The sequence below is a fragment of the Leuresthes tenuis genome, unplaced genomic scaffold (genome assembly GCF_036924035.1).
Source record: "Leuresthes tenuis unplaced genomic scaffold, fLeuTen1.0.hap1 SCAF_23, whole genome shotgun sequence".
Lineage (NCBI taxonomy): Eukaryota > Metazoa > Chordata > Actinopteri > Atheriniformes > Atherinopsidae > Leuresthes > Leuresthes tenuis.
Window position 1 is genome coordinate 3,348,643 of NW_027325377.1, and position 25,783 is coordinate 3,374,425.

General features: G+C 39.1%; 1 protein-coding gene across 1 annotated transcript in view; it reads right to left on the reverse strand.

Annotated features, from left to right (window-relative positions):
* Nucleotides 1-5,165: 5,165 nt before the first annotated feature.
* Nucleotides 5,166-25,783, reverse strand: part of ptprr (protein tyrosine phosphatase receptor type R) — a 70,489-nt gene continuing 49,871 nt past the window's right edge. Inside the window, exons 9-16 of the mRNA XM_072377747.1 lie at nucleotides 22,929-23,118; nucleotides 22,615-22,699; nucleotides 21,257-21,336; nucleotides 18,055-18,192; nucleotides 13,656-13,766; nucleotides 13,424-13,581; nucleotides 13,238-13,351; nucleotides 5,166-9,904 (exon numbers count right to left, since the gene is read on the reverse strand). Coding sequence (XP_072233848.1) covers nucleotides 9,811-9,904; nucleotides 13,238-13,351; nucleotides 13,424-13,581; nucleotides 13,656-13,766; nucleotides 18,055-18,192; nucleotides 21,257-21,336; nucleotides 22,615-22,699; nucleotides 22,929-23,118 — 970 coding nt within the window. The 3' untranslated portion in view covers nucleotides 5,166-9,810. The remainder of the gene's footprint in view (nucleotides 9,905-13,237; nucleotides 13,352-13,423; nucleotides 13,582-13,655; nucleotides 13,767-18,054; nucleotides 18,193-21,256; nucleotides 21,337-22,614; nucleotides 22,700-22,928; nucleotides 23,119-25,783) is intronic.

Below are 25,783 nucleotides of genomic sequence, written 5' to 3' on the forward strand. Positions count from 1 at the left end.
CAGAATCAGATCCAGATGTACCTGTCGGAACCAGAATCAGATCCAGACGTACCTGTTGGAGTCAGAATCAGATCCAGATGTACCTGTCGGAACCAGAATCAGATCCAGATGTACCTGTTGGAGCCAGAATCAGATCCAGACGTACCTGTCGGAGCCAGAATCAGATCCAGACGTACCTGTCGGAACCAGAATCAGATCCAGACGTACCTGTCGGAACCAGAATCAGATCCAGACGTACCTGTCGGAGCCAGAATCAGATCCAGACCAGAATCAGATCCAGACGTACCTGTCGGAGCCAGAATCAGATCCAGACCAGAATCAGATCCAGACGTACCTGTTGGACCCAGAATCAGATCCAGACGTACCTGTCGGAGCCAGAATCAGATCCAGACGTACCTGTCGGATCTGCAACATTAGAGAAGCTGTCATCTTTGAGTTCTCACCGTATTTATATGTCTACACATGTCCGTGTTAACAGGAGCAGATGTGGGAAGTAGAAAAGGTAATCGTCCTCCATTGTTACCTGAGGCCAAGTCTCTGTTCTTTGTACACAACACGTGAGGCGTTTGGGGGCAGTAGTAAATGTAAACTCTGGCTGCTGAGTGCGTTTCTGAGCAGTTATAGAGACAACAAGCGGATACTTTTGGTTGTCCCGTGAACAAATCATTACTTATTAGCTCAAAGACCTGCCTTTTTCCTCAGTTCATCAGTCTAATGTCAACCAAACCTTTTCACTGCCTAACTGAGGTTCAGACTCCACTTTCAGCTTCAGTCTCGTACGGGTTCTTGTTCAGAAAACCTTTGTCTGTTAAGTCTAGCAAACAAATCCAAACCTTTTCCCAGCTGTGTTGCTGGCCAGGGCCAAGCTTACTCCCTAAACAAAAACCACATTTTGTTCCAGATAACAAAGTCCTGCGTACAAAGAAGCAAAAGCCTCTGATGTTAAAACGGTCTCGTTTGGGCACGCTACCTGGAGAATTTGACCATAAAAGGAAATCCTGCCTTTCATTCGGTAGGATGTGTGAGTGAAAAGATTGTAGAAAAAAAGTCTCATGAGCAAGAGTTTGAGAGCACTGGGTAAAACAAGCTCCTTCTGCATTAAAATGCTGTTTATATACCTGTTTTTGTGACGTTTGAGGCGGTAATACATCATTTTAAGCCGGCTAACATGGAAAAGAATGTCCTGGGACCTTTAGGTCCGATGAGAGAGACGTTTAGGAGCAACAACCTTTTGTTCTGAGTCGAGATGAAGGAACGATCAACAGCTGCTGGTCAGAAACAAGCACCTCAGCTTTTCTGTGCTTTTCCAGTCCTTCATGGACATAATTCAGCTCAGACAGACAGGTATCTGTCTATCGAAAAAAACAAAAGTTTAAAGTTTAAAGTAAATCTAAAATAAAAACAGTTAATCAATAACATTTAATCTTCAATAACGCCCTATCTTACATGTCCAAAACCTTCTTTTTCTTCCTTCTAATCTCTCATTTAGACTTCATTGTTCCACTTTTGTTGAGCTTAAATTTTGCCAACAAATTGGCTATTTTTCAAATAAATAAATAAAAGAACATCTAACTATATCAGAAGTCAGTCCTGCAATAAATGATTAATTTCTCTTATTTCCATCTAATATCCAAATAAATGTCCATGGATGGAGTTTTTGGCCATTGATGCACCTCCCAACCTTTGAGGTGCTGCTTGAGTGATGCATTTGAGAAAATCCAAGAAGGTACAACGACTGCAAATGTTACAAAAACATCAAACTGATAAAATATATGAAATGTCCATTAGAAACGGCTTCGTTTAAATCAGACGAGCACTAGTTCAAGGTCTTAAAAAGTCTTGTTTTCAAAACCAGATTTGAATTTTTCCAAGAAAAGATAAGAAAAATCCTCTGGTTTCAAATCAGAAATGCAATGCTTTACATTTTCTGGACTTCTTAACACTTGATAGGACTCCACACATGATTTAAAATGCTGGAAACTTCATCTTAGTCAGCTTATTATATGTATATGTTCATCAGATACATGAATGTTTCATTATGCCATCTTTTCTACTTAAATAATAAATGCTAATTCAGTTTGGTTTGTCCTTTAAAATGTTCATTTTGTTTTTGATTAAGAGGTAATAAATATTTATAGGCCTGTTATCTGTAAAACAGCACAGTGATGCATACTGTAAGCTGCTTTTGTGGTATCCTGCTTATTACTAAATGATATAATCATGACATAATTCAATTACATTCACTTTAAAGCATTAATGTATGACTAATTAATTAAAATGTTTAAATATAACTTATTTAACTTGCTTGTGACTGTACTCAAAGGTCTTGGTTACCTGCAGACATCAAGTCTGAGCCAAAAAAAGGTGATAGTCGATGCTTCTTTTAAGCAGCATTACAGAGTTAAGGCCAAATTCCTTTTGTTTCAGTTGGTTTGAGCTACATTTAGCCATCCACACCTCTTTCCTTCCTTCCTGATTCCCTCCTCCTTTTGTCAGTAGTAGTTTCTAGGAACAAGTTTCAGATGAAAATTAACTTTGCAGTTAAAAAAAATGTGACTGAAATTGTAATAAATCTACTCTAATTAATCTTTTGCACCATATACGGCAGTAAAAACAACTTTCCCCAGTCCTCATGTCGGTCAGTACAAGAGATCAGTAGATATTCTGCAAATTGAATAAACTTTCACACCTCTGGACCTGAAAAAAAAGCCAAAATGTCAGAATTCTACCCGTCAACACAGAGATTATCAGTCAAAGACAAAATGGCTTTCGTGTTCATTGTATTTAATGCACAGATTACAGATAACAATATATATGCAGAGTTGTTAACAAGGTTACAGCACTACTCAGTGGCTAATGTTCTGGACCATAACAACATTCAAGTTGGTTAGTAGTACATTAAAAACCAATGTATCATACGTATATTAGTTAGACCATACGTACACAAATAAGCATAAAGTGTACTTTGATCTGTAATGCCCACACAGTGCAACTTTAAAGGGACCCTAATGTTTTTACCCTAATGTTGAGATTTATTTGTCACATAGCTGAAGGCTTACTGGAAAGTGATCTCTTGAACAGAACAGTCGCCAACATATGAGCAACTTTATGTCACATGTGCAGTTTACAGCTGAATTGCATGCTAATAGCTAGCTAACATTAGCTAACCATTAGCTAACTGGCTAACCAGCCAACTACCAAACGGCAACAGAAAAATGTTTTGTTGTGCGAATTAACAACAGTTTAGAGCTCCTGATGGGCAACGTCTGAATACAACTTCCCATTCATTTTGAATCGGGAGGATTATTGATTATTAACCTTAGTAAGAGCATTTAGCTTTTTACGTTAGCAGCAGAGCAAATCAAAACACTAGCATGCCAACATAGAGTGGCTGTTACAGAAAAAGTCTGATTTTATAATTCTATTTTAAGCCTTAACCAAAAAATAATGACTGGAAAATTCTTCTGTGTGCTGAGTATAAAGGTATAATCTTTTAAGTTAGCTAAAACATTAGCTTACTTTAGAAAAAGATCATTTTTCTCATTAGTTGTGTGTTTTGATAGCTAATAATTTGCAGAATTAGCATTTTTTTTTTGTTTACAGGATTGAATGTGCTATTTATTTTGATCAAATTCTGTTTCTTTGGGTTTGTTAAAGCTTTCTAACATGATAAGATGCTAAAATGTGACAGAAACAAGAACCAGTAAAAGCAGATTTAGTCATCACCTCAGAGGAAATTTTGGCAGTTTTCCATAGCATAGTGCATAATCGTTTCCATTGTAGTAACTGGTGTATTTATTTTATTTCTTCTGTGTAATATAAGTAAATGTTTATCAATGTTCACATGCTTTTTTCCCATGTTTTCCACAAATGCCTGTATACGACACCTTCAGGAGGTAGTATACAGAGCTCAAAAGACCGCCCCAGTGGAGTTCTACGAACGACCTCCAATTGTTGTAGAAAGATGAAAAAGTTTCTGTGGGCTCCTAGACTGATGTAATGATGTTTCTTGTAGAAATGACCGATTTTGTGTGGCATGATATCTCAAGGCAGGTGGTCAACGTGGTACCTTGCAGATACAAGCCAACCATAGGTGTCCACCTGGGTTCAGATTGGCAAAATGCATTTGAAAACACAACTGTTATTGAGCCAGAATCAGATCCAGTTATTGTCATTGGTCCACCACCTGTATCTGTATATTCTGCACAGAACTGCAATTAAAGACCATCAGATGGAAGGTTAGATAAACTTCACTACCTAAAATAATCACTTTTTTATTCTAAACTTTTCCCTTCATTCATGCTGAAGTGAATGCTCCCGTTGACAAACCTTTCATGTTGAGTTGACCTTTCGTGGGTTGAAAACTTAAAGGGGAACTCCGGTATTTTTAAACCTTATTTCTGGCATGAAATACGTTCATCTGCTCACCGAGAACAGTTTGGTGAAAGTCGGCGTCCTTCGGAATATATTTAGATAACTGGAGATCCATATAACGGAGTGAACGGGGCTTAGAGGATGCAGCCTCTAAATAAGGCATTATCTGTCTTTATTTCACCAATACTTTAAGAAGAATGAATGAATGAACGTGTGCTATAGCTCTGTTAGCTCATAGCTCTGTTAGCTCATAGCTCTGTTAGCTCATAGCTGCTGTTATGTGGCTACTTGCAGCTATAGGAGAGCTAACGGAGGGATTTCTACACAGGCACTCTACTGGGACCACTTCATCCACACGCCCCCCTGCAGCACAGTTTATTCACTCCGTGCTCTGTGACAGTCGGCTAACTTCACACAGAGTTTGCTGCTGATAGTTTTGTGCAACATGGCAGGATATTTATCAGATTTTGACAACGTGAACGACGACTTTGAGTAAGATGGACGTTCTTACCGGAGTGAATGAGCTGTGCTGCAGGCGGGCGTCGATGACATCATCCCAGTAGACAAGTGTGTAGAAAGCCCTCTATAAGCCCCCCGATAGCCGCCAATAACAACAACACAGCAGCTATGAGCTAACAGAGCTATAGCACACGTTCATTCATTCATTCTTCTTAAAGTATTGGTGAAATAAAGACAGATAATGCCTTATTTAGAGGCTGCATCCTCTAAGCCCCGTTCACTCCGTTATATGGATCTCCAGTTATCTAAATATCTTCTGAAGGACGCCGACTTTCACCAAACTGTTCTCAGTGAGCAGATGAACGTATTTCATGCCAGAAATAAGGTTTTAAAATACCAGGGTTCCCCTTTAAGTAGGACATTAAATTAGTCAAAGTGAAAATATGTTTACCTCCATGATGTGACAACAATATGATAGGATCCCTTTAAAGCTTAGTCAGCGATCAAAAACAAAACACAGGACATGTACCACATCCAACTGTGCACAATACGACGTCAGAGGCAGTGTGTGTTGTTGTCTGCTGCTGCAGAGGGGCATGGAGGCTGGGCTGGACTCACTTTCACCTCAGTCAGTTAAAACAGAGAATTACAAAGTGCATCACCACTGAAACAGCATCTAATGCACAACAACACAATGCAGAGTTCTTCGTCCAGTTCCTGAATAAGTGGGAAAAAAATGGGTGGTGAAGTCCCAGGAGGCGTGTTGGACGTGCAGACAAGAAGGTCCAAAGTCGAAAACATCACGATTGTATAATAAGCAAAGTAGTAAATAAAAATAAATCTGTACATAGAAAAAGTGTTTACAGGTTTTCTTTTTTATTGTCCATCCTTTAGCAGCAAGAAATCCACGTTTGTGGTCTGTAGATTGAAAAGTAACGGCCCACACCAGGTTTAATAGCACTTTCACATGTTCACCATGGTCCCATTTACACAGAGAGCAGATAGGAGTGTCTGTAACAATGTTCTTCATTACTGGCATTACTTTAGAGAGCTGGAACAAAATAAAATCTGAATTTTAGTTTTATAACTCATTTTCTTCTTCTGGAGTCGAATGGTTGAGAAGTTAGTGTAAATTAACTGTATTTCAAGGCTTTCTTGTTTGTTTTTGAAGCAAAGTCAATGCTCCGTTATGGATTTCCACCAACAGCAGGGGAAGAAATAGATCCAGTGAGTCATTAGAACATAAAAACTGTCTCTAAATAATGATTTCTGTCTCGATTTGGTCATTTTTCAAGGAAAAAAAGGCCTTTTGAGAAATTCTGTCACTGTTTCCATGAACTAATTCATTTTTACTGAAATTATGTCATTAATTCTGGGGAAACAAAGTCATTATTTCTTTAAAAAAAACTCAGTCATATCTTTATCAAACCAAGTCACTATTTCATGAATTTAAATAATTATTTTGGGATAATAATAACTATTATAATTATCATTATATTATAATAATAATATTTTTTTTTTTAAAGAAACTAAATCATTTTGAGAAAAAAGGCCTAATTGTTGGTAAAGCAAGTCACTATTTTGAGATACTATGTAATTTTTGGTCATTTTCACCTGCGATTTTTTTGTCCTAATGGTAGAAATGAGTTTCTAAACTAAAAAAAAAGCTTAAGTAGAGCTAAGTTTTAGGAGATTGTCTTCTTGTTTGATTTTCTGTCTCTGTTCATCATCCATAAGTCAGTTATTAACTCCATCCAGCTCCTTCTAAGCTGATCATTTAGAGATAATGAGGTTTGCAGACAAAATAATAAGCTTTCATGCAAGTCGACAAACAGCAGATTTCTGCTAAAGACGTCGAAAACATGTAAAAACAGTATAAAAATAAAGTTATTATTACTTTGATACATAAAATAACACAGTCACAAGATAACATAATTTACAACAGCACATCAATGAGATGACTGCACCATTGAGACAAATTATTTAACATTTTTGGTATAAAGCAATTCATCACAGAGCCGGGAAGTTAACTATGATGTAAACTGCGAGACCGAGCAGCATAAAATCCTTCGTCTTCGTCAGGTTTGACTTTGGGACTTTAAATCAAGGAAAACTACAGTTTTAAATAGACCATATTATGCTAATGCTAATGCTAATGAAAAATGTCATTTTGGGGGTCAAGGAGAAGACGTTTATGTGCTTTAAAGTGACAGTGTGTAATAATTACTGACATCTAGTGGTCAAACTGAAGATAACACTTCAATATATAGTCTATATATAATATATACAGCATATCAGTAGCAGGGTTAAGTAGCATTACTGATTTCCTGAATCGATTCTTTTCCAGTCCAGAGGGTCACGATTCTGTTCGATTTCCCATTCGATTCAATACCGATTCAGTACAAATTTGTCTATAAAGGAGGTTCTCACAAAGACTATTGCAAAAAAATCCTCCCGTGCATGAATCTTGTTAATCAATGTCGTCTTTATCAATCGATATTGGGTTTTTCAAATGAAAATCTATTCAAATTGGAACATTGATCTTTTTTTAAAAGCAGCCCGTATAAATAGACTAAATTACATAAATTAGAAGCAACTTCAGCGTCACTCTGAAGACGTTTCTTCTTGTTTTCCGTCTTCACTCATAGTTCTGAATCATATTTGTTGTTATTATTACACACTGCAGCTTTAAAGATCAAGAAACACCTCATAAAAGTCGTGTTTCCATCACATTATTCAGTCCATTTTGAAGAATTACGGTTCATACATGAAGGATGACGGGGAAATTATAATGAAGTCAGACCAATTTCTTTGAAAAGAATCCCTGAATATGTTATTTTCTACCACAGGGTTTTGTTTCCCACCTGCAGTCAACAACATACGTCCGACAGCATCTTCCATTTGGTGACATCTTAAAAATTAGCTGCTAATTCTGACAGCTGGAGGGAGAAAAATGCCAAAAATGCTCCAATTTAGCTCCAGCGCCTTCCCTGAAATCTGACTGATCAGCTGATTGATCCTAAGTGGAAAAGACGAAAAGGCAGTGGCTCATTCTTTATCTGAAGGGTGTAAAACCAGCCACTGTTTCATCATGATGTCATCAAGTAAAAGGAAGAAAAAGCTGAACTGTTTCAGGCAGTTTTGCTGCATCTGTGGTTTGTACTTTTGGACGACTAAAAAGTTGGAAAATAGACTTTTGAAAAGTCATAATATGGCCTTTTAAACATGTCTATGATCATCAGGTCTCTAAGTAGCTTCTCATCGAACCGTATCATATAATTCATAGACTTGTCATAAGGGCTGCACTCCTTTAATAGTACAAAAGTAAATCATTTACAAGCTTTGCTTAGCAGCAGAATACTGGATTTATAGTTGTTTAACTAAATATTGCAGCAGCATAGCGTGCTAGTTATGGCAACTATTCATTAACATTAAAGCATACAGTAGAACACTGAACTACTAAAGCTAAAATAGCCTCTAATTGCTCTGCTGTAATACAAGATCTAACTTTACAGGAACGCATTGATCATAAGCTTGGTTTGTTAACTTTTAGCAGGTTTTATGGCTGGAGGAAAGCCCTATTTGGGACCTCAGCACTACAACGCCTCGTAGAAAAAGGAACCAGCACTACTTTATTCAACAGCTGATCACTCTGGAGCACATACCTCAGAAGATTATTTAATTGTTCTAATCTTTTCAGACCAGGTAGAGGAAAAAAAGATAGAATTATTATGTAATTTGCAGTTGAAAAACCCAGATCCTGCAGAACTGAAACAGCTGGCGAATGAACACAGTCCCAACAAGAGAGCTGTCAGTGGAAAGTACAATAAAACTCCTTCAAGAAGGTCATTTAACTGGCAACAAAATGTCCGAAATCTGGAGAAAGTCCAAACAAAATGGGAAGGTTGTAAAAGGGAAACATGCAGGTCGACTGAGGAGGACGTCAGAGTATTAGGACTGAAAAAAATGGAGCAAACTGTAAGAAACCAGCTGAGATTATTGGTGGAAACTGACGAGGCTCCGTCCTGCAGAGCTGGGACCTGACTGTTCCTCATGGGCGTCAGAAAAGAGCCGAAACATCATTTTTTTATCTACTTGATCAAGAAAATCATCAATTCTAACAATTCTATTGAGTCTTTTGAGGTTAATTTTACAAATCCAGCATGTTCAGCTGTTAAATCAGTCGTCTGGAGTCATATATTTGATTTGAGTTCAACTCATAAACTCCAAGAGCGCCGATGTGAGTCTGTGGCATTATTAAAAGGCAAATATCAGTAAATACAACTAAAATTGGTGCCGATGCAGCGACAGTTTGTCAAGCCTCTGTCCAGAGTTCATCTTCCTGACAGTCTGCTTTAACTTTGATGTAATTAATGATGTTAACTGAGCTGAAAGTTTTCACATATCGATGACATCTTTAAATATGCAGTCAGACATGATGTTTACCTGATTTTAGAGAGGGGAGGGTCTATCAGAGGGTATTATACGGCGTGCAGAGGTCACAAACAGGGCTGCGTGTGTTGGTTAGACACCAACCAGCTAACAGTCATTTTCCAACAGCTGTCAGAGACGAACATCACGTTACAAAATGATTTAAAAGTCCTGTGTAGAAACACACCAGTGTTACTGAACCACGTACCATCAATTTCTACTATTTCTACGTGTCCGAGAACAGCCAGAAGAGTTTTTAACAGTCAGTTAAAAACAACACAACGATCCCACAGCCGAAGTGAAGCGGTCCGTGGAGTTCCATCGCTCGGCAACAACACGTGAAGAAGAAAAACAGAAGAAGAAGAAGAAGGGATACATTCCACCGTTCCTCCTTCCTTCTGCTGGCTCCGCCTATAAAAATCCTAACAGCTTGTCCATCAAACTCAAAGACCTCGTCCAGAATCCCCCCGTCGCAGAGAAGTTCAGCTCATACCTGCTGAGGACGTGGCGTCAGGCTGAAGAGGAGGCCTCCTGTGTGGTGAATGCTCATTGGCCAGTTTCTGCAGAGAGGCTGGCCTCGTATAGGCTCAAGGCGTGATGGAGAAATTCATACTGCTCACCTGTCTGGATCATCCCACCTCTGCACAGAGAAGTGAGAGTGATGTCAGAGGAACACATGCCAAGTCACCCAGAAACATTAAATCCACCTCAGAGAGACTCTAAAGACTTTAAAAAGAGCCAAAAAGGTTGGATTTATCAGTAGAAAGTAAAAAGGTCCTGAGGGCAGTCAGAATTAAACCGTTTACAACCACTACAAAAGATTCAGAACACAAATAAGTAAGAGACTGACAGAAAGTGGTCAAAATGCAACCGCAACCAGACATAAAAACAAGAAAAGGCATAAAAGCACCCAAAGGAACCACAAACAGATGTGAAATGACCACAAACATAAATGACCACAAAGAAGAAAGGAAATAAGGCAGCAAAATGGATTGAATACTAATAAAAAAACACTAAAATCCATAAAAATAACTACAAAGAAACAACTAAATAACCATAAAGGGACACAAACATAAACGACCACAAAGAAGAAAGGAAATAAGGCAGCAAAATGAATTGAATACTAATAAAAAAACACTAAAATCCATAAAAATGACTACAAAGAAACAACTAAATAACCATAAAGGGACACAAACATAAACGACCACAAAGAAGAAAGGAAATAAGGCAGCAAAATGGATTGAATATTAATTAAAAAAAACACTAAAATCCATAAAAAAAACACTAAAATCCATAAAAATGACTACAAAGAAACAACTAAATAACCATAAAGGGACACAAACATAAACGACCACAAAGAAGAAAGGAAATAAGGCAGCAAAATGGATTGAATACTAATAAAAAAACACTAAAATCCATAAAAATAACTACAAAGAAACAACTAAATAACCATAAAGGGACACAAACATAAACGACCACAAAGAAGAAAGGAAATAAGGCAGCAAAATGGATTGAATATTAATTAAAAAAAAACACTAAAATCCATAAAAAAAAACACTAAAATCCATAAAAATGACTACAAAGAAACAACTAAATAACCATAAAGGGACACAAACATAAACGACCACAAAGAAGAAAGGAAATAAGGCAGCAAAATGGATTGAATACTAATAAAAAAACACTAAAATCCATAAAAAAACACTAAAATCCATAAAAATGGCTACAAAGAAACAACTAAATAACCATAAAGGGACACAAACATAAACGACCACAAAGAAGAAAGGAAATAAGGCAGCAAAATGGATTGAATATTAATTAAAAAAAAACACTAAAATCCATAAAAAAAAACACTAAAATCCATAAAAAAAAACACTAAAATCCATAAAAATGACTACAAAGAAACAACTAAATAACCATAAAGGGACACAAACATAAACGACCACAAAGAAGAAAGGAAATAAGGCAGCAAAATGGATTGAATACTAATAAAAAAAAAACACTAAAATCCATAAAAATGACTACAAAGAAACAACTAAATAACCATAAAGGGACACAAACATAAACGACCACAAAGAAGAAAGGAAATAAGGCAGCAAAATGGATTGAATACTAATAAAAAAAAACACTAAAATCCATAAAAATGACTACAAAGAAACAACTAAATAACCATAAAGGGACACAAACATAAACGACCACAAAGAAGAAAGGAAATAAGGCAGCAAAATGGATTGAATACTAATAAAAAAAAACACTAAAATCCATAAAAATGACTACAAAGAAACAACTAAATAACCATAAAGGGACACAAACATAAACGACCACAAAGAAGAAAGGAAATAAGGCAGCAAAATGGATTGAATACTAATAAAAAAACACTAAAATCCATAAAAATAACTACAAAGAAACAACTAAATAACCATAAAGGGACACAAACATAAACAACCACAAAGAAGAAAGGAAATAAGGCAGCAAAATGGATTGAATATTAATAAAAAAAACACTAAAATCCATAAAAATGACTACAAAGAAACAACTAAATAACCATAAAGGGACACAAACATAAACAACCACAAAGAAGAAAGGAAATAAGGCAGCAAAATGGATTGAATATTAATTAAAAAAAACACTAAAATCCATAAAAAAACACTAAAATCCATAAAAATAACTACAAAAAAAAACTAAATAACCATAAAGGGACACAAACATAAACGACCACAAAGAAGAAAGGAAATAAGGCAGCAAAATGGATTGAATACTAATAAAAAAACACTAAAATCCATAAAAAAAAACACTAAAATCCATAAAAATAACTACAAAAAAAAACTAAATAACCATAAAGGGACACAAACATAAACGACCACAAAGAAGAAAGGAAATAAGGCAGCAAAATGGATTGAATACTAATAAAAAAACACTAAAATCCATAAAAAAAAACACTAAAATCCATAAAAATAACTACAAAGAAACAACTAAATAACCATAAAGAGACACAAACATAAACGACCACAAAGAAGAAAGGAAATAAGGCAGCAAAATGGATTGAATACTAATAAAAAAAACACTAAAATCCATAAAAAAAAACACTAAAATCCATAAAAATAACTACAAAAAAAAACTAAATAACCATAAAGGGACACAAACATAAACGACCACAAAGAAGAAAGGAAATAAGGCAGCAAAATGGATTGAATACTAATAAAAAAACACTAAAATCCATAAAAAAAACACTAAAATCCATAAAAATAACTACAAAGAAACAACTAAATAACCATAAAGAGACACAAACATAAACTACCACAAAGAAGAAAGGAAATAAGGCAGCAAAATGGATTGAATACTAATAAAAAAAACACTAAAATCCATAAAAAAAAACACTAAAATCCATAAAAATAACTACAAAGAAACAACTAAATAACCATAAAGGGACACAAACATAAACAACCACAAAGAAGAAAGGAAATAAGGCAGCAAAATGGATTGAATACTAATAAAAAAACACTAAAATCCATAAAAAAAACACTAAAATCCATAAAAAAAACACTAAAATCCATAAAAATAACTACAAAGAAACAACTAAATAACCATAAAGGGACACAAACATAAACGACCACAAAGAAAAAAAGGAAATAAGGCAGCAAAATGGATTGAATACTAATAAAAAAAAACTAAAATCCATAGAAATGACTACAAAGAAACAACTAAATAACCATAAAGGGACACAAACATAAACAACCACAAAGAAGAAAGGAAATAAGGCAGCAAAATGGATTGAATACTAATAAAAAAACACTAAAATCCATAAAAATGACTACAAAGAAACAACTAAATAACCATAAAGGGGACAAAATGGAACTTTGATGAACCAAATGCAACCAGAAACAAATCAGAAATGAGCACAAATCAACAAACAGCCGGAAGGAAATGACCTCTAAACAGATCTGGGCTCAGCCCGTGTGGCGTTTGTGTGACTCACCTGTCGGCTCGCAGCTGGCAGGTGATGCTCAGCACGTCCACCACGCCCTCCGCCTGCAGCTGCCGACAGCCTATCGTCATAGCGATGAAACATCCCGTCCGGCCAATCCCAGCACTGCAAGCAGAGAAGCACGGGTAAGGCAGCGGTTACACGGAGACACCGGGGACGCCTCACCACACGCCGTACCTGCAGTGGACGATAACCGGCCCCATGGCGGCGGCGCCGCGTCTGTCCGCCTCCACGTCGGCCATCAGCTGAAGCAGCGGCAGCGCGGAGTCGGGGGTTTTGTGGTCGGGCCACGACGTGTACCAGTAATGCTGCAGCGAGCGGGTTTGATTCCCACACTGCACACACACAGGAGATGTTAGACCCAGAAGCCCCACCCACGCCTCCACCTGCGGCTGAAAGGAGCGTTTACCTTGAGCGTGAGGCTGCGGGTGGTGTAGTGTTCACACTCTCTGACGCTGTTGACCAGCACCTCCACCTTCCCGTAGATCCCTCTCTTCTCCGGCCAGTACAGAACACACTTCTGCAGAGACAGACAGCACAAGGGGAGGTCCATATTCATCCATCTTTACATTTCAGACCGGCAACACATTCCAGATGTTATCTTTAACAGGTGATTTTAACCCTGATCTGGTTGTAAAGCAGCCGCCATGACAGGCAAAGATGTTCAGAGGAGCTAAAACAATGTTCCTCAGAGAAAGACTGGCAGGGATCTGCATATTTCTGCCTCTACAGAGCAGAATATCATTAAAGCATTCAGGGAATCTGGAGGAGTTTCAGTGTAAAGGACGAGGGAGCAAGCCTGAGCTGGACCCCGTGACCTCTGACCCCTCAGACGCTGCATCAAGAACCGTCATTCATCAGCAGCTGATAGAAGCACATGGACAAGGGATTACTGTGGAAACCTTTGTCCAGCACCACAATACAGAGTTCCATTCACAAGCTTTACTGTGCAGGAAAGAAGCCTGATGTTAACCTCGTCCACTTCTCTGGGCTCGGAGGCGTCTGGGATGGACCGTCACACGGTGGAAACGTGTGCTGTGGTCAGACCCATCAGTATTCCACATCTTTGTTGGAAGAAATGGAGCAAAGAGCAAAAGCAGCATCCAGCCTGCTGTCAGCAGCCAGTCCCTGCAGCCAGGCTCTGTGATGGTATGGGGTTGGATCAGGGGGCAAAGCTCATTTCCACTTCTGTGACGGCAGCATTAATGCAGAAAAGCTCACTGAGATTTTACAGCAACATATGCTGCCTTCAAGGCCACATCTTTTCCTGGGACGTCCCAGCATTGTTCAAGCAGACCATGGAAAACCACATTCTGCCACAGTCCAAAGGCCTGGCTGAGGAAGAAGAGGTACGGGTGCTGGACTGGCTGCCTGCAGTCCTGACCTGTCCCCAGCAGAGAAACAACCACCCCCCCGCACTGCTGCACACCTTAAGACCTGTTTAAGGAAGAATGGGACAAAATAACAGCTGGAGCTCTGCATCACCTGGTTTCCTCAGAGTCAGAACAGCTTTAAGTGTTGGCAGAAGGAAACAAAGTGTTTGGTCATTATTTGGTATAATTCGGTCATTATTTGGTGTAATTCGGTCATTATTTGGTGTAATTCGGTCATTATTTGGTATATTTTGGTCATTATTTGGTATAATTTGGTCATTATTTGGTATATTTTGATCATTATTTGGTATATTTTGATCATTATTTGGTATAATTTGGTCATTATTTGGTGTAATTCGGTCATTATTTGGTATATTTAGATCATTATTTGGTATAATTTGGTCATTATTCGGTGTAATTTGGTCATTATTTGGTATATTTTGATCATTATTTGGTATAATTTGGTCATTATTTAGTGTAATTCGGTCATTATTTGGTGTAATTCGGTCATTATTTGGTGTATTTTGATCATTATTTGGTATAATTTGGTCATTATTTTGTGTAATTCGGTCATTATTTTGTGTAATTCGGTCATTATTTGGTGTAATTCGGTCATTATTTGGTGTAATTCGGTCATTATTTGGTATATTTTGATCATTATTTGGTATAATTTGGTCATTATTTGGTATATTTGGATCATTATTTGGTATAATTCGGTCATTATTGGTATTCAGACCTGTTTAAGGAAGAATGGGACAAAATAACAGCTGGAACTCTGCATCACCTGGTTTCCTCAGAGTCAGAACGGCTTTAAGTGTTGGCAGAAGGAAACAAAGTGGGAAAAGATTCACTGTTTTCTGATCTTTTATGGGATGTTGCAGGTCTGAGGTGTAAAAATTATGTTTGTTAACAGATGAAATGAAGCTGAACAGGAAATATGTTGAGTTCAGACTGTCTGACAGGAAGTAAAAGTAAGAGAAAACATCAAAAATAACTGTTTTTTTCATCTACTTTTGCAGAAAACTATCCCAAGTTTTTCCAATTTGTGGCTGTAAAAGTTATTTTAAGCCTTTTAGGAATGTTATAACATGTAAAACTGATCAGTTTAGTCTGTTTATGGGGTTGACAGAATGAGTAAAGGCTGTAAATCAACACATACAACCACCCCCCCGCACTGCTGCACACCTTAAGACCTGTTTCAGGAAGAATGGGACAAAATAACAGCTGGAACTCTGCATCACCTGGTTTCCTCAGAGTCAGAACGGCTTTAAGTGTTGGCAGAAGGAAACAAAGTGGGAAAAGGTTCACTGACTGAGGTGTAGAAATGATGTTTGTTATCAGATTAAATGAAGCTGAACAGGAAGTAAAAGTCTAAGATTTATTTATTCATTTTATTTGTATTTTCTATGCTGTTCCATTATTTTCTGATTTGTAATTTATCAATCAGCTTCTCCATTAAGTTTAAATTAAAATAAACCACCATAATGAAGGTTTTATTTAACAATATGAACATTAATGAAATGCTTCATAGATCATTTACAGATGGTTTGTTTCATGTTTTTATATCCAGTCATTTCCCAACAAAACCACTAAAATCTTCACCTAAATGTGAGATTTTTTGTTTTTTCTGGAAAAAACTAAATATTTTAGAGTAAATTATTTCAGTTTCAGACAGAACAAATAGTTCGATAAGATGTCATTTCACCTAGTTTGAGTTAATTTCAAAATAACAGCTGGAACTCTGCTTCACCTGGTTTCCTCAGAGTCAGAACGGCTTTAAGTGTTGGCAGAAGGAAACAAAGTGGGAAAAGGTTCACTGTTTTCTGATCTTTTATGGGATGTTGCAGGTCTGAGGTGTAGAAAAGATGTTTGTTAACAGATGAAATGAAGCTGAACAGGAAATATGTTGAGTTCAGACTGTCTGACAGGAAGTAAAAGTAAGAGAAAACATCAAAATAACTGTTTTTTTCATCTACCTTTGCAGAAAACTATCCCAAGTTTTTCCAATTTGTGGCTGTAAAAGTTATTTTAAGCCTTTTAGGAATGTTATAACATGTAAAACTGATCAGTTTAGTCAGTTTATGGGGTTGACAGAATAAGTAAAGGCTGTAAATCAACACATACAACCCCCCCCCCCCACTGCTGCACACCTTAAGACCTGTTTAAGGAAGAATGGGACAAAATAACAGCTGGAACTCTGCATCACCTGGTTTCCTCAGAGTCAGAACGGCTTTAAGTGTTGGCAGAAGGAAACAAAGTGTTTGGTCATTATTTGGTATAATTCGGTCATTATTTGGTGTAATTCGGTCATTATTTGGTATATTTTGATCATTATTTGGTGTAATTTGGTCATTACTGGTATTCAGACCTGTTTAAGGAAGAATGGGACAAAATAACAGCTGGAACTCTGCATCACCTGGTTTCCTCAGAGTCAGAACGGCTTTAAGTGTTGGCAGAAGGAAACAAAGTGGGAAAAGGTTCACTGACTGAGGTGTAGAAATGATGTTTGTTATCAGATTAAATGAAGCTGAACAGGAAGTAAAAGTTAAGATTTATTTATTCATTTTATTTGTATTTTCTATGCTGTTCCATTATTTTCTGATTTGTAGTTTATCAATCAGCTTAAATTAAGTTTAAATTAAAATAAACCACCATGATGAAGGTTTTATTTAACAATATGAACATTAATGAAATGCTTCATAGATCATTTACAGATGGTTTGTTTCATGTTTTTATATCCAGTCATTTCCCAATAAAACCACTAAAATCTTCACCTAAATGTGAGATTTTTTGTTTTTTCTGGAAAAAACTAAATATTTTAGAGTGAATTATTTCAGTTTCAGACAGAACAAATAGTTCGATAAGATGTCATTTCACCTGAGTTTGAGTTAATTTCAAAATAACAGCTGGAACTCTGCATCACCTGGTTTCCTCAGAGTCAGAACGGCTTTAAGTGTTGGCAGAAGGAAACAAAGTGGGAAAAGATTCACTGTTTTCTGATCTTTTATGGGATGTTGCAGGTCTGAGGTGTAAAAATGATGTTTGTTCACAGATTAAATGAAGCTGAACAGGAAATATGTTGAGTTCAGACTGTCTGACAGGAAGTAAAAGTAAGAGAAAACATCAAAATAACTGTTTTTTTCATCTACCTTTGCAGAAAACTATCCCATGTTTTTCCAATTTGTGGCTGTAAAAGTTATTTTAAGCCTTTTAGGAATGTTATAACATGTAAAACTGATCAGTTTAGTCAGTTTATGGGGTTGAAAGATTCACTGACTTTATGGGATGCTGCAGGTCTGAGGTGTAGAAATGATGTTTGTTAACAGATTAAATGAAGCTGATGAGACCCAACAGGAAATCTGTTGAGTTCATGCTCTCTGTAATGAATAAAAACATGTGAGAGTCACTGTTTTTGGTTGATTTGGGTTTCCATACCTCGTTCTTCTCCTTCAGTTTGGTGATCATAACGATGACGGGCGACTCCTCCTGCCAGGCCATCTGCCAGAAGTCGTTCACCGTGTTCACCATCGGACCCTGAGTGGCAATGAACACCTTCAAGTCTCCCAGGTAACCCTGTGAGAGGACATGTTGACATCTTTTTAGGTGCAGTAGATGTAAACACTACATTTAGTTCAGTGTTAACATGGACAGAAGGACAAAGGGTTCGAAGAGAAGCTCGGTTCTCTGATGTGATCTGGCAGTTTAAACCGTTTCAGCGCAGCTTCCTGGCAGGAAATCAGTCGATTGTCTGAGAGTCTGAGAGCGACATCGCAGACCTCTGCAGGGGAACACTTTCACTGTGTGTGAAGCCAGAAGAACAAAGACAAGCCTGCTGGCCTTCCAGACGAGAGATAATCACAAGAAGCTGAATGCTTTCTTTTTTTCCAAGTTTAGAGAACGTATAGCAAAACAAATATGTTCCCAATTAACTGGACTCGGGCTGTAGGAGTCAGTGTTTTGAGTCAGGACAAAGATGAGACAGCTTTGTTTTTTCAGCCCTGGACGCTAACAAAGAGCCGCTGAAACAAAGCTCCGAACAACAAACAGCACAGTGCAACTCTCCAAATACAGGAGAAATATCCCATGGAAGCAGAGTTTAAACTGGACCCCAGCCACACAAGTTTTATCGCTGGACCCTACAGTTTGTAGGCTTATGGCGTCCGTAATATTCTGCGGCTTCTGAAACGGCAGCGACTCGGAGAAATAAAACCGTGCAGAATCAGATCCGTCATCTTCCACTTATCCAAGGTCAGAGAAGGTCACAGGTCATGAAGGGAAACCCAGACATAACTCTCCCCAGAGACACTCTCCAGCTCTAACTGGGGATCCCAAAGCATTTCCAGGCCAGATGGGATGCATAAGTTTTGGGTTTAACCTGGGATCTCCTCTCAAGCCCAGATAACCTCCACAGAAAGACAACCAGAAGGCCTCCAGATGCTCGGGTTCCTCACCCTGTCTCCAAGGCTGAGCCCAGCCCCCCCCACGACCCTTTGGTCACGATCCAGCTGATGTGAACTGCTCCAGTGCAGCTGAAGGTCAACAGAACCACATCATCTGCAAAGAGCAGAGCTGCAACTCTGAGGTTCCCAACCCTGAGGTTCCCAACCCTGAGGTTCCCAACCCAGATCCCCTCCCTCTCCGACCACCTCCAGATCCCATCCATGGTCCTGGTGGAGTTCAGCTTTGTAGCAGGACACAGTTCTTACTTTGGTGATACAGGGACCGGAGGGCCCACCACATTATACTGCATCTTAAATGCAGATCAGAGGCAGGTCCCCTTTACGAACCATTAAATAAAGGTGAGTGCTGAGTTCAAATCAAATATAAACATATGTAAATCAGGCAGGTTAGTACAGTCTATACTAAGTCGGAAGTATAAAATCTGCATTACCGTAAATTCTGGACTATAAGCCGCTACTTTTTTCCCAGGCTTTGAGCACCGCGGCTTATAATAAGGTGCAGCTAATATATAGTTGTTTTAAATATATATATTATGTATAATAATCATTATTATTATAATCCGGTGCGGCCTATACAAGTACAAAATGGATTTTCTTTTTAATCTTAGAGGGTGTGGCTTATATCCAGGTGCGCTCCATAGTCCAGAATTTACGGTACTTGCCTTTTTTTCCTTCTCCTTTCATATGAATAAGAATTAATTCAGTATTAGTATAAGAAATATCATTTACGGGGACTCTGAAAGTCATGGAGAGCTCTGAAGATTTCACACTATGCGTAAAAACAAGGTACAAACTGCAACTTTGAAGCATCCAAGTCCTACCACATAAAGCCAAATTAGCCCCAGTATAGAAGCATAACTCCTAAAACGTTGGGATGCTGTGTAAAATGTACATTTTCTCCATCAGCTCCATCAGATGCAGGTTAAAGCTCCATCAGATGCAGCTTAAAGCTCCATCAGATGCAGGTTAAAGCTCCATCAGATGCAGCTTAAAGCTCCATCAGATGCAGGTTAAAGCTCCATCAGATGCAGGTTAAAGCTCCATCAGATGCAGGTTAAAGCTCCATCAGATGCAGGTTAAAGCTCCATCAGATGCAGGTTAAAGCTCCATCAGATGAAGGTTAAAGCTCCATCAGATGCAGGTTAAAGCTCCATCAGATGCAGGTTAAAGCTCCATCAGATGCAGGTTAAAGCTCCATCAGATGCAGGTTAAAGCTCCATCAGATGCAGGTTAAAGCTCCATCAGATGCAGGTTAAAGCTCCATCAGATGCAGCTTAAAGCTCCAGAGAGACATTTTCTCTGGACCAAAGCTCATTTAAAATAACTGACAAAAACAAACAATAAGTAACAATCCCTCTTTCTGTGCTTGAGTGTAAATATCAACTCAAAATCTCTTTGTTTGGGTCTGAAAATATCTCATTTAGTGAGATATTCAGCTCCTGCTGCATGACATGTCAGCTCAGAGTAGAGTTATCCAGCCTCCCCATGCTAACTCCACCCATGCTGCATTCACTGCAACTCCAACGTGGGAAGTTTTGACTACTTGCTTTGTATCAACAGGAAATTCTCATCAGAATATAAGTAGCTAATTTAAGAAAGAAATGAGACAATGATGCTCTATCTGTTCTGTGTTTAATGTTTCATACCCTGTCCTGGAAATCGGATTTACTGCATTTAGACATCTTGTTTCTTTTTTTCTCCAAGTAGAAGCTGGAAATTCTGAGTTAACATTTGTTATTGAATGTAGCAGAACCTTCTATCACTAAACCAAACTTGAAATAAATAAACAAGTTAGCATTTATAAAAGTTAAACATGAAAGAACGGTTTAGCACCTGGTTTATGGATCAGAACCAGCTATTTGTTATGGAACTAGGCCAAGGGAGATGTAAAATTAACCTGCTTCAAAGACAATTTAATGTAATTTGCATCCAATGTGCGTTTGTATGACAGCCTGCAGCTGCTGGAAAGATCTGAAAGAGTGAACTGGAGGTGGTCGCTCCATTTCCTAAAACCAGCTGCAATGAACAGAGCTGTGAAGACATGGTTGAAAAGGGAGCTGTTGTACTGTCTCTCTGTGGTATTTTGATCATTAGGAGTTGTGAACTTGTGAATAAGATGAGCATGAAGTGTCCTGGTGAACTGCAGTGTGTAATTGTGGAGGACAGCCACTACTCACCCGTATGTAGTTGGCATTGATGTACGAGCTCAGCGAGTCGTTGCAGCTCTTCGACCTCAGGATTACTCTGGAATGAGGGTCTGAAACACACACCGAAGGAGATAAGATGAGGATAACAAAAGGAGAATGATCCTCATCTTACATTTTGTGTCTGTTGCATTTGAGACTTTCAGACCAGGAGAAACTCATCCATGCATTCATCTCCAGTAGATTACTGTAACGGTCTTTTAACTGGACTTCCCAAAAAGAGCATCAAACATCTGCAGCTCATCCAGAACGCTGCTGCTGGAGTTTTAACCAGGACTGAGAGATCTGAACACATCTCACCAGCTTTAAAGTCTTTACTCTGGCTTCCAGTCAGTCACAGAAAAGACTTTAAAAGCCTTTAAAAGATGGTTTACATCTGTGATGTGTTCAGAGAATATAAACCCAGCAGAGGACTCAGGTCAGCTGGTCCAGTCCAGAGTCCAGACTGAACCTGGAGAAGCAGCATTTAGCATTTAGTGGAGATTAAACTGTCCCCAAATGAAGACATTTTTAATTTCAGGTTATTTTCTCATGTGTCTATGCATGAAATCTGCACGATATCTTTCAACTTATCCAGACTGTTGCTTGTTTTTATTAATTTTAATTATTTTCTTTCTTTTTATATTATTTTACATATTTTTAAAGCTTTTTCTGCTCCCCGCAGCAATGCTTTTATTTCATGTAAAGCACTTTGAATTGTTTTGTACATGAAATGTGCTACAAATAAGTTTGACTTTGAGTTTTTGAGTATTTTTGAGACAAAATCCATTAAAAAGAGACGTACTCGGGATCAGACAGACCTCATCGGGCATGTTTGGGTACATAATGCATCGGAACTGTTGTTCCAGTGTGAGTTTGGACTCTACAAGTCCTGCAGCCCTGTTACATCTCAGCTCAGACTGGCCCTGTGTGACACAATGAACCCGATAGCAGGAAAACAGAAACTGTTGCACGGGACAGACTTTGATTGACAGCCGCTCCAGATGAGCATTCCTTTCTCTTGATTGGCCGGAAGGAAGGAACCGTGCAGAACTGATAATCCCGCCCCCCTCCAAAACATTTCCCAAACTGTGATTGTGTGCGTGTGTGTGTTATGTAATGTGTTAATGTGGTAAAAAGCCTCGCTGACTGTGAGAACACGGTGTGCTCTGAGGAAGAAGCATTGTTCCAGCGCGTTGGTGGGGAAAAGGGAGGCGAGATGTTCGCTGTCCTTGGGGTTGTTGGCCTTTGACACTCGGTCCCTCCTACATAATAAAATAACTTCCTGGTTCAACAGGAAATGAGGGTTGTTTTGGAAATGTTGCTGCTCCTTAGCAACACTGGATACTCACTGGGCAGTATGGTCTTATATCTGTTCTTGGTACCATGGTTTGGAATATCTAGCTCCTTGGGATCGATGAAATTCATTGGAATTTCCTGAGATGAGAAGAAAGGAAGCTTTAGTTATAGGCATTATTCCCAGCTGATAACATAGTATAAGTGCATCGTTATATTGGGGAGATGTTTTCGGTTAAAAGGAAGTTTATTGACATATTACACTGTGTCATTATTTATTGAAGAGAAGTGCCTTGAATCCCATCTAAAACCTGATCTTTGTGTCTCTCCGGTTTATATCAACACACCGGTTTCTGTTTTAATGACTTACAGCAAACTCAGCGTGCAGCTTGTGCGTGTTGTTGATGATGTCACGGAGCTGCTGCCGCGCCAGCGGCCGCCCGGCTGACAGCAGGTACTCCCTGGCCGCCGCCTCTCTGGGGGTTACCACGGCAACGTTAAGGGGCTCCACCGAGCCCAGAGCAGACATGTCCAGCACCAACGAGACATTGGAGCCTCGTCTGCAGGGGAAGGATGGGAGAGAGGAAAGAAAGATTATGTCAGAAGTGGAAAGTTCCTCTTCCTTCCTGTGTTTTATTGCCGTTTATCAACTCTGACAGAGGTTTGCAGCTCACGCTCTGCTGAATATTAGGAAAATGTCATTTCTGCACAGTTGAAAGAGTAATGTAACCTTTACCCAGCACAGAGAAAAACCCATTAAACAAATGATGATGGACAAAGCAGGTAGATGCTCTGGATTTATCTGGATTCAAATGTGATGTCAAGGGATTAAATTGCGACCGTTGAGATGTTGGAGACTCCTTCTCTTGCTATGTTTGACCTTATTACTGTTAACTCACAGTTGGAGTTTCTTATTTCTACAGTTGATGAAGTGAAAGATTCAGATTTCTCATGACCTCAAATAAGAATTTGTTCTTAAATGTTGCCAGGTTAAATAAAAGTTAATAAGTAATGATTTTCTGGTGCAGATTCAAGAATTCAAGGCTGAATCGTTTGCCACAAACGGTGAGACAAAAGTTCTGAAAGCTTCATTTAGTCATTGATGGAATCTGTAGTGCTGCTTCCCAGATCAACTTCATTGCATGTAGCAAATAGAAACAGTACAAACTAAAGAAAGACAGCTTCTGGAAGCTTCTCCAACCAGCAGGTTACCTGCTGACAGGTGAGGGTGTCAGGGTTGGGTATAAAAGCAGCTTCCACCAAAGGTTCAGCCTCTCCAACAAGGATGGGTCGTGGCTCACCGCTTTGTGCCAAACTCCATCAGAGAATCATCAATAAGTTCAGGAAATATTCCTCAGAGTCAGACTGTAAAGAACTTTGGTCTTTCAGCATCTACAGAGCAGAATATTGGGAACAGATTCAGGGAGTCTGGGGAAATCTCAGTGTGGAAAGGCCAAGGACAGAAAGCCCTGTTGGATGAGCTCGGAGCCCTCAGGCAGCACTGCAGGAGAAACCGTCAGGCCACCATGATCCATACAGCCACATGGGCTCAGGAGGAGCTGGGAGAAGCATTTCCACTCAACACAGTCCACGGCTGCATCCAGAAATGTGAGCTGAAGCTGCATCACACCAGGAGGAAGCCATATATCAGCTCTGAGCAGAACCACGGCCCAGTTCTCTGGACTCCAGCTCATCTCAGAGGGACAGAAAGACAGTGGACACGTGTTCTGTGGGCAGATGAGTCCACGTTTCAGCTGCTTCTGGGAAAAACTGATGAGAAAGAGCATCCAGCTGTTCTCAGAGGAAGGTTTAAAGCCAGCGTCTGTGATGGTCTGGGGCTGCAGCAGAGTCCATGGCATGGAGGGCTTCATCTGGGTGAAGGTACCACTGATGCACAGCTGGATGTTGGAGTTCTGGAGAGACAGATGCTGCCATCAAGGTGCCGTCTTTTCCCGGGAGGTCCGTGGTTATTTCAGCAGGACGATGCCAGACCTCATTCTGCAGGACTTCCAGCAGCTTCAGACACACAGAGTGTGTGAGCTCGGCTGCCTGCCTGCAGTCCACATCTGTCTGCTGCTGCAGATGTTGGAGCATCATGAAGAGGAGAACCAGACAACAGCAACCAGGGACTGCTGAGCAGCTGGAATCTGGGATTCAGCAGGAATGGACTCAGATTCCTGTGAAAAACTCAGTTCAAAGCATTAAAAAGAGTCATTAAAGGAACAACTTTTACTGAGTGTTGATGCTTCAGATTCTGGATTTGGTTCTGTCTTCTAAATACAACCAAAATGGTCAGTGAAGACAATGAAAACCATTTCTCTGGACCTAAATCTGATTTCCTGATTTTTTTCTTGTGTCAGGACAAAAGATCAGGAGGTAGAGAAGAAAAGGTGTGCTTTGATGGGTTTGTATGTGGGTGGACCCTCTTTGTCTGGCTACGTGTCGACCAGTTTCCTCTCCAGGATGCTGTTACTTCCAATTCGTCTGATTGCTGATTGGCTGGAATCCAGAGTGGACAACGCACACACCAGCAGACACACAGAAGAGACACAGACACCAAGAAAAACATCCTGTTCTCACTCTCGAGCCTGAAATCTTCCTTCCTTTCCTTAAGAAACACAGAGTTTTCCGCACACTGTACCTCCTTCACTCATGTAACCAGAACAAAATGGCCTCCGAGGTTTGAGGGTACAAACACGGTCCAACTGGGCGGAAGAGAGAGAAGCAGCAGATAAAGCCTAAAGTGCTCCACGCTGAGCTGAGGCAGATAAAGATGTTTGCTTTTCACTTATGAAACTACTTAACACGGCAACTGGGAAACCTGCTGAAGCCAGGCTTTAAAGAGCTGCTGAAGCTGGAAATAAAACAACTCTTTCAACACGTCTGAGTTTGGAAAATGAGGTCATTTTGGCGGTTCTCCTGACTTAAACCCTGCAGTGTGCTGTTTTTACAATCATGCATTAGTGTTGCTTATGGGGTAAAGTAGCTGTAAAAAAAACGTGTGTACATATTCATCTGAACTTTGTCTGTGAGAAAACGATTTAAAAACTTTAAAATTGTACAAATATGAAGTGCAGCTTTACGGTCGGGGTTTCTTGATCATGAATATGAACAGACAGCCATGATTCTACTGTCAAAAATATGTCGTGGGGTCACAGGTATCACCTAAAGAGCAGAAGATACATCAATTATACAAATTACACAAGCGTTCAAAGACACCAAAAC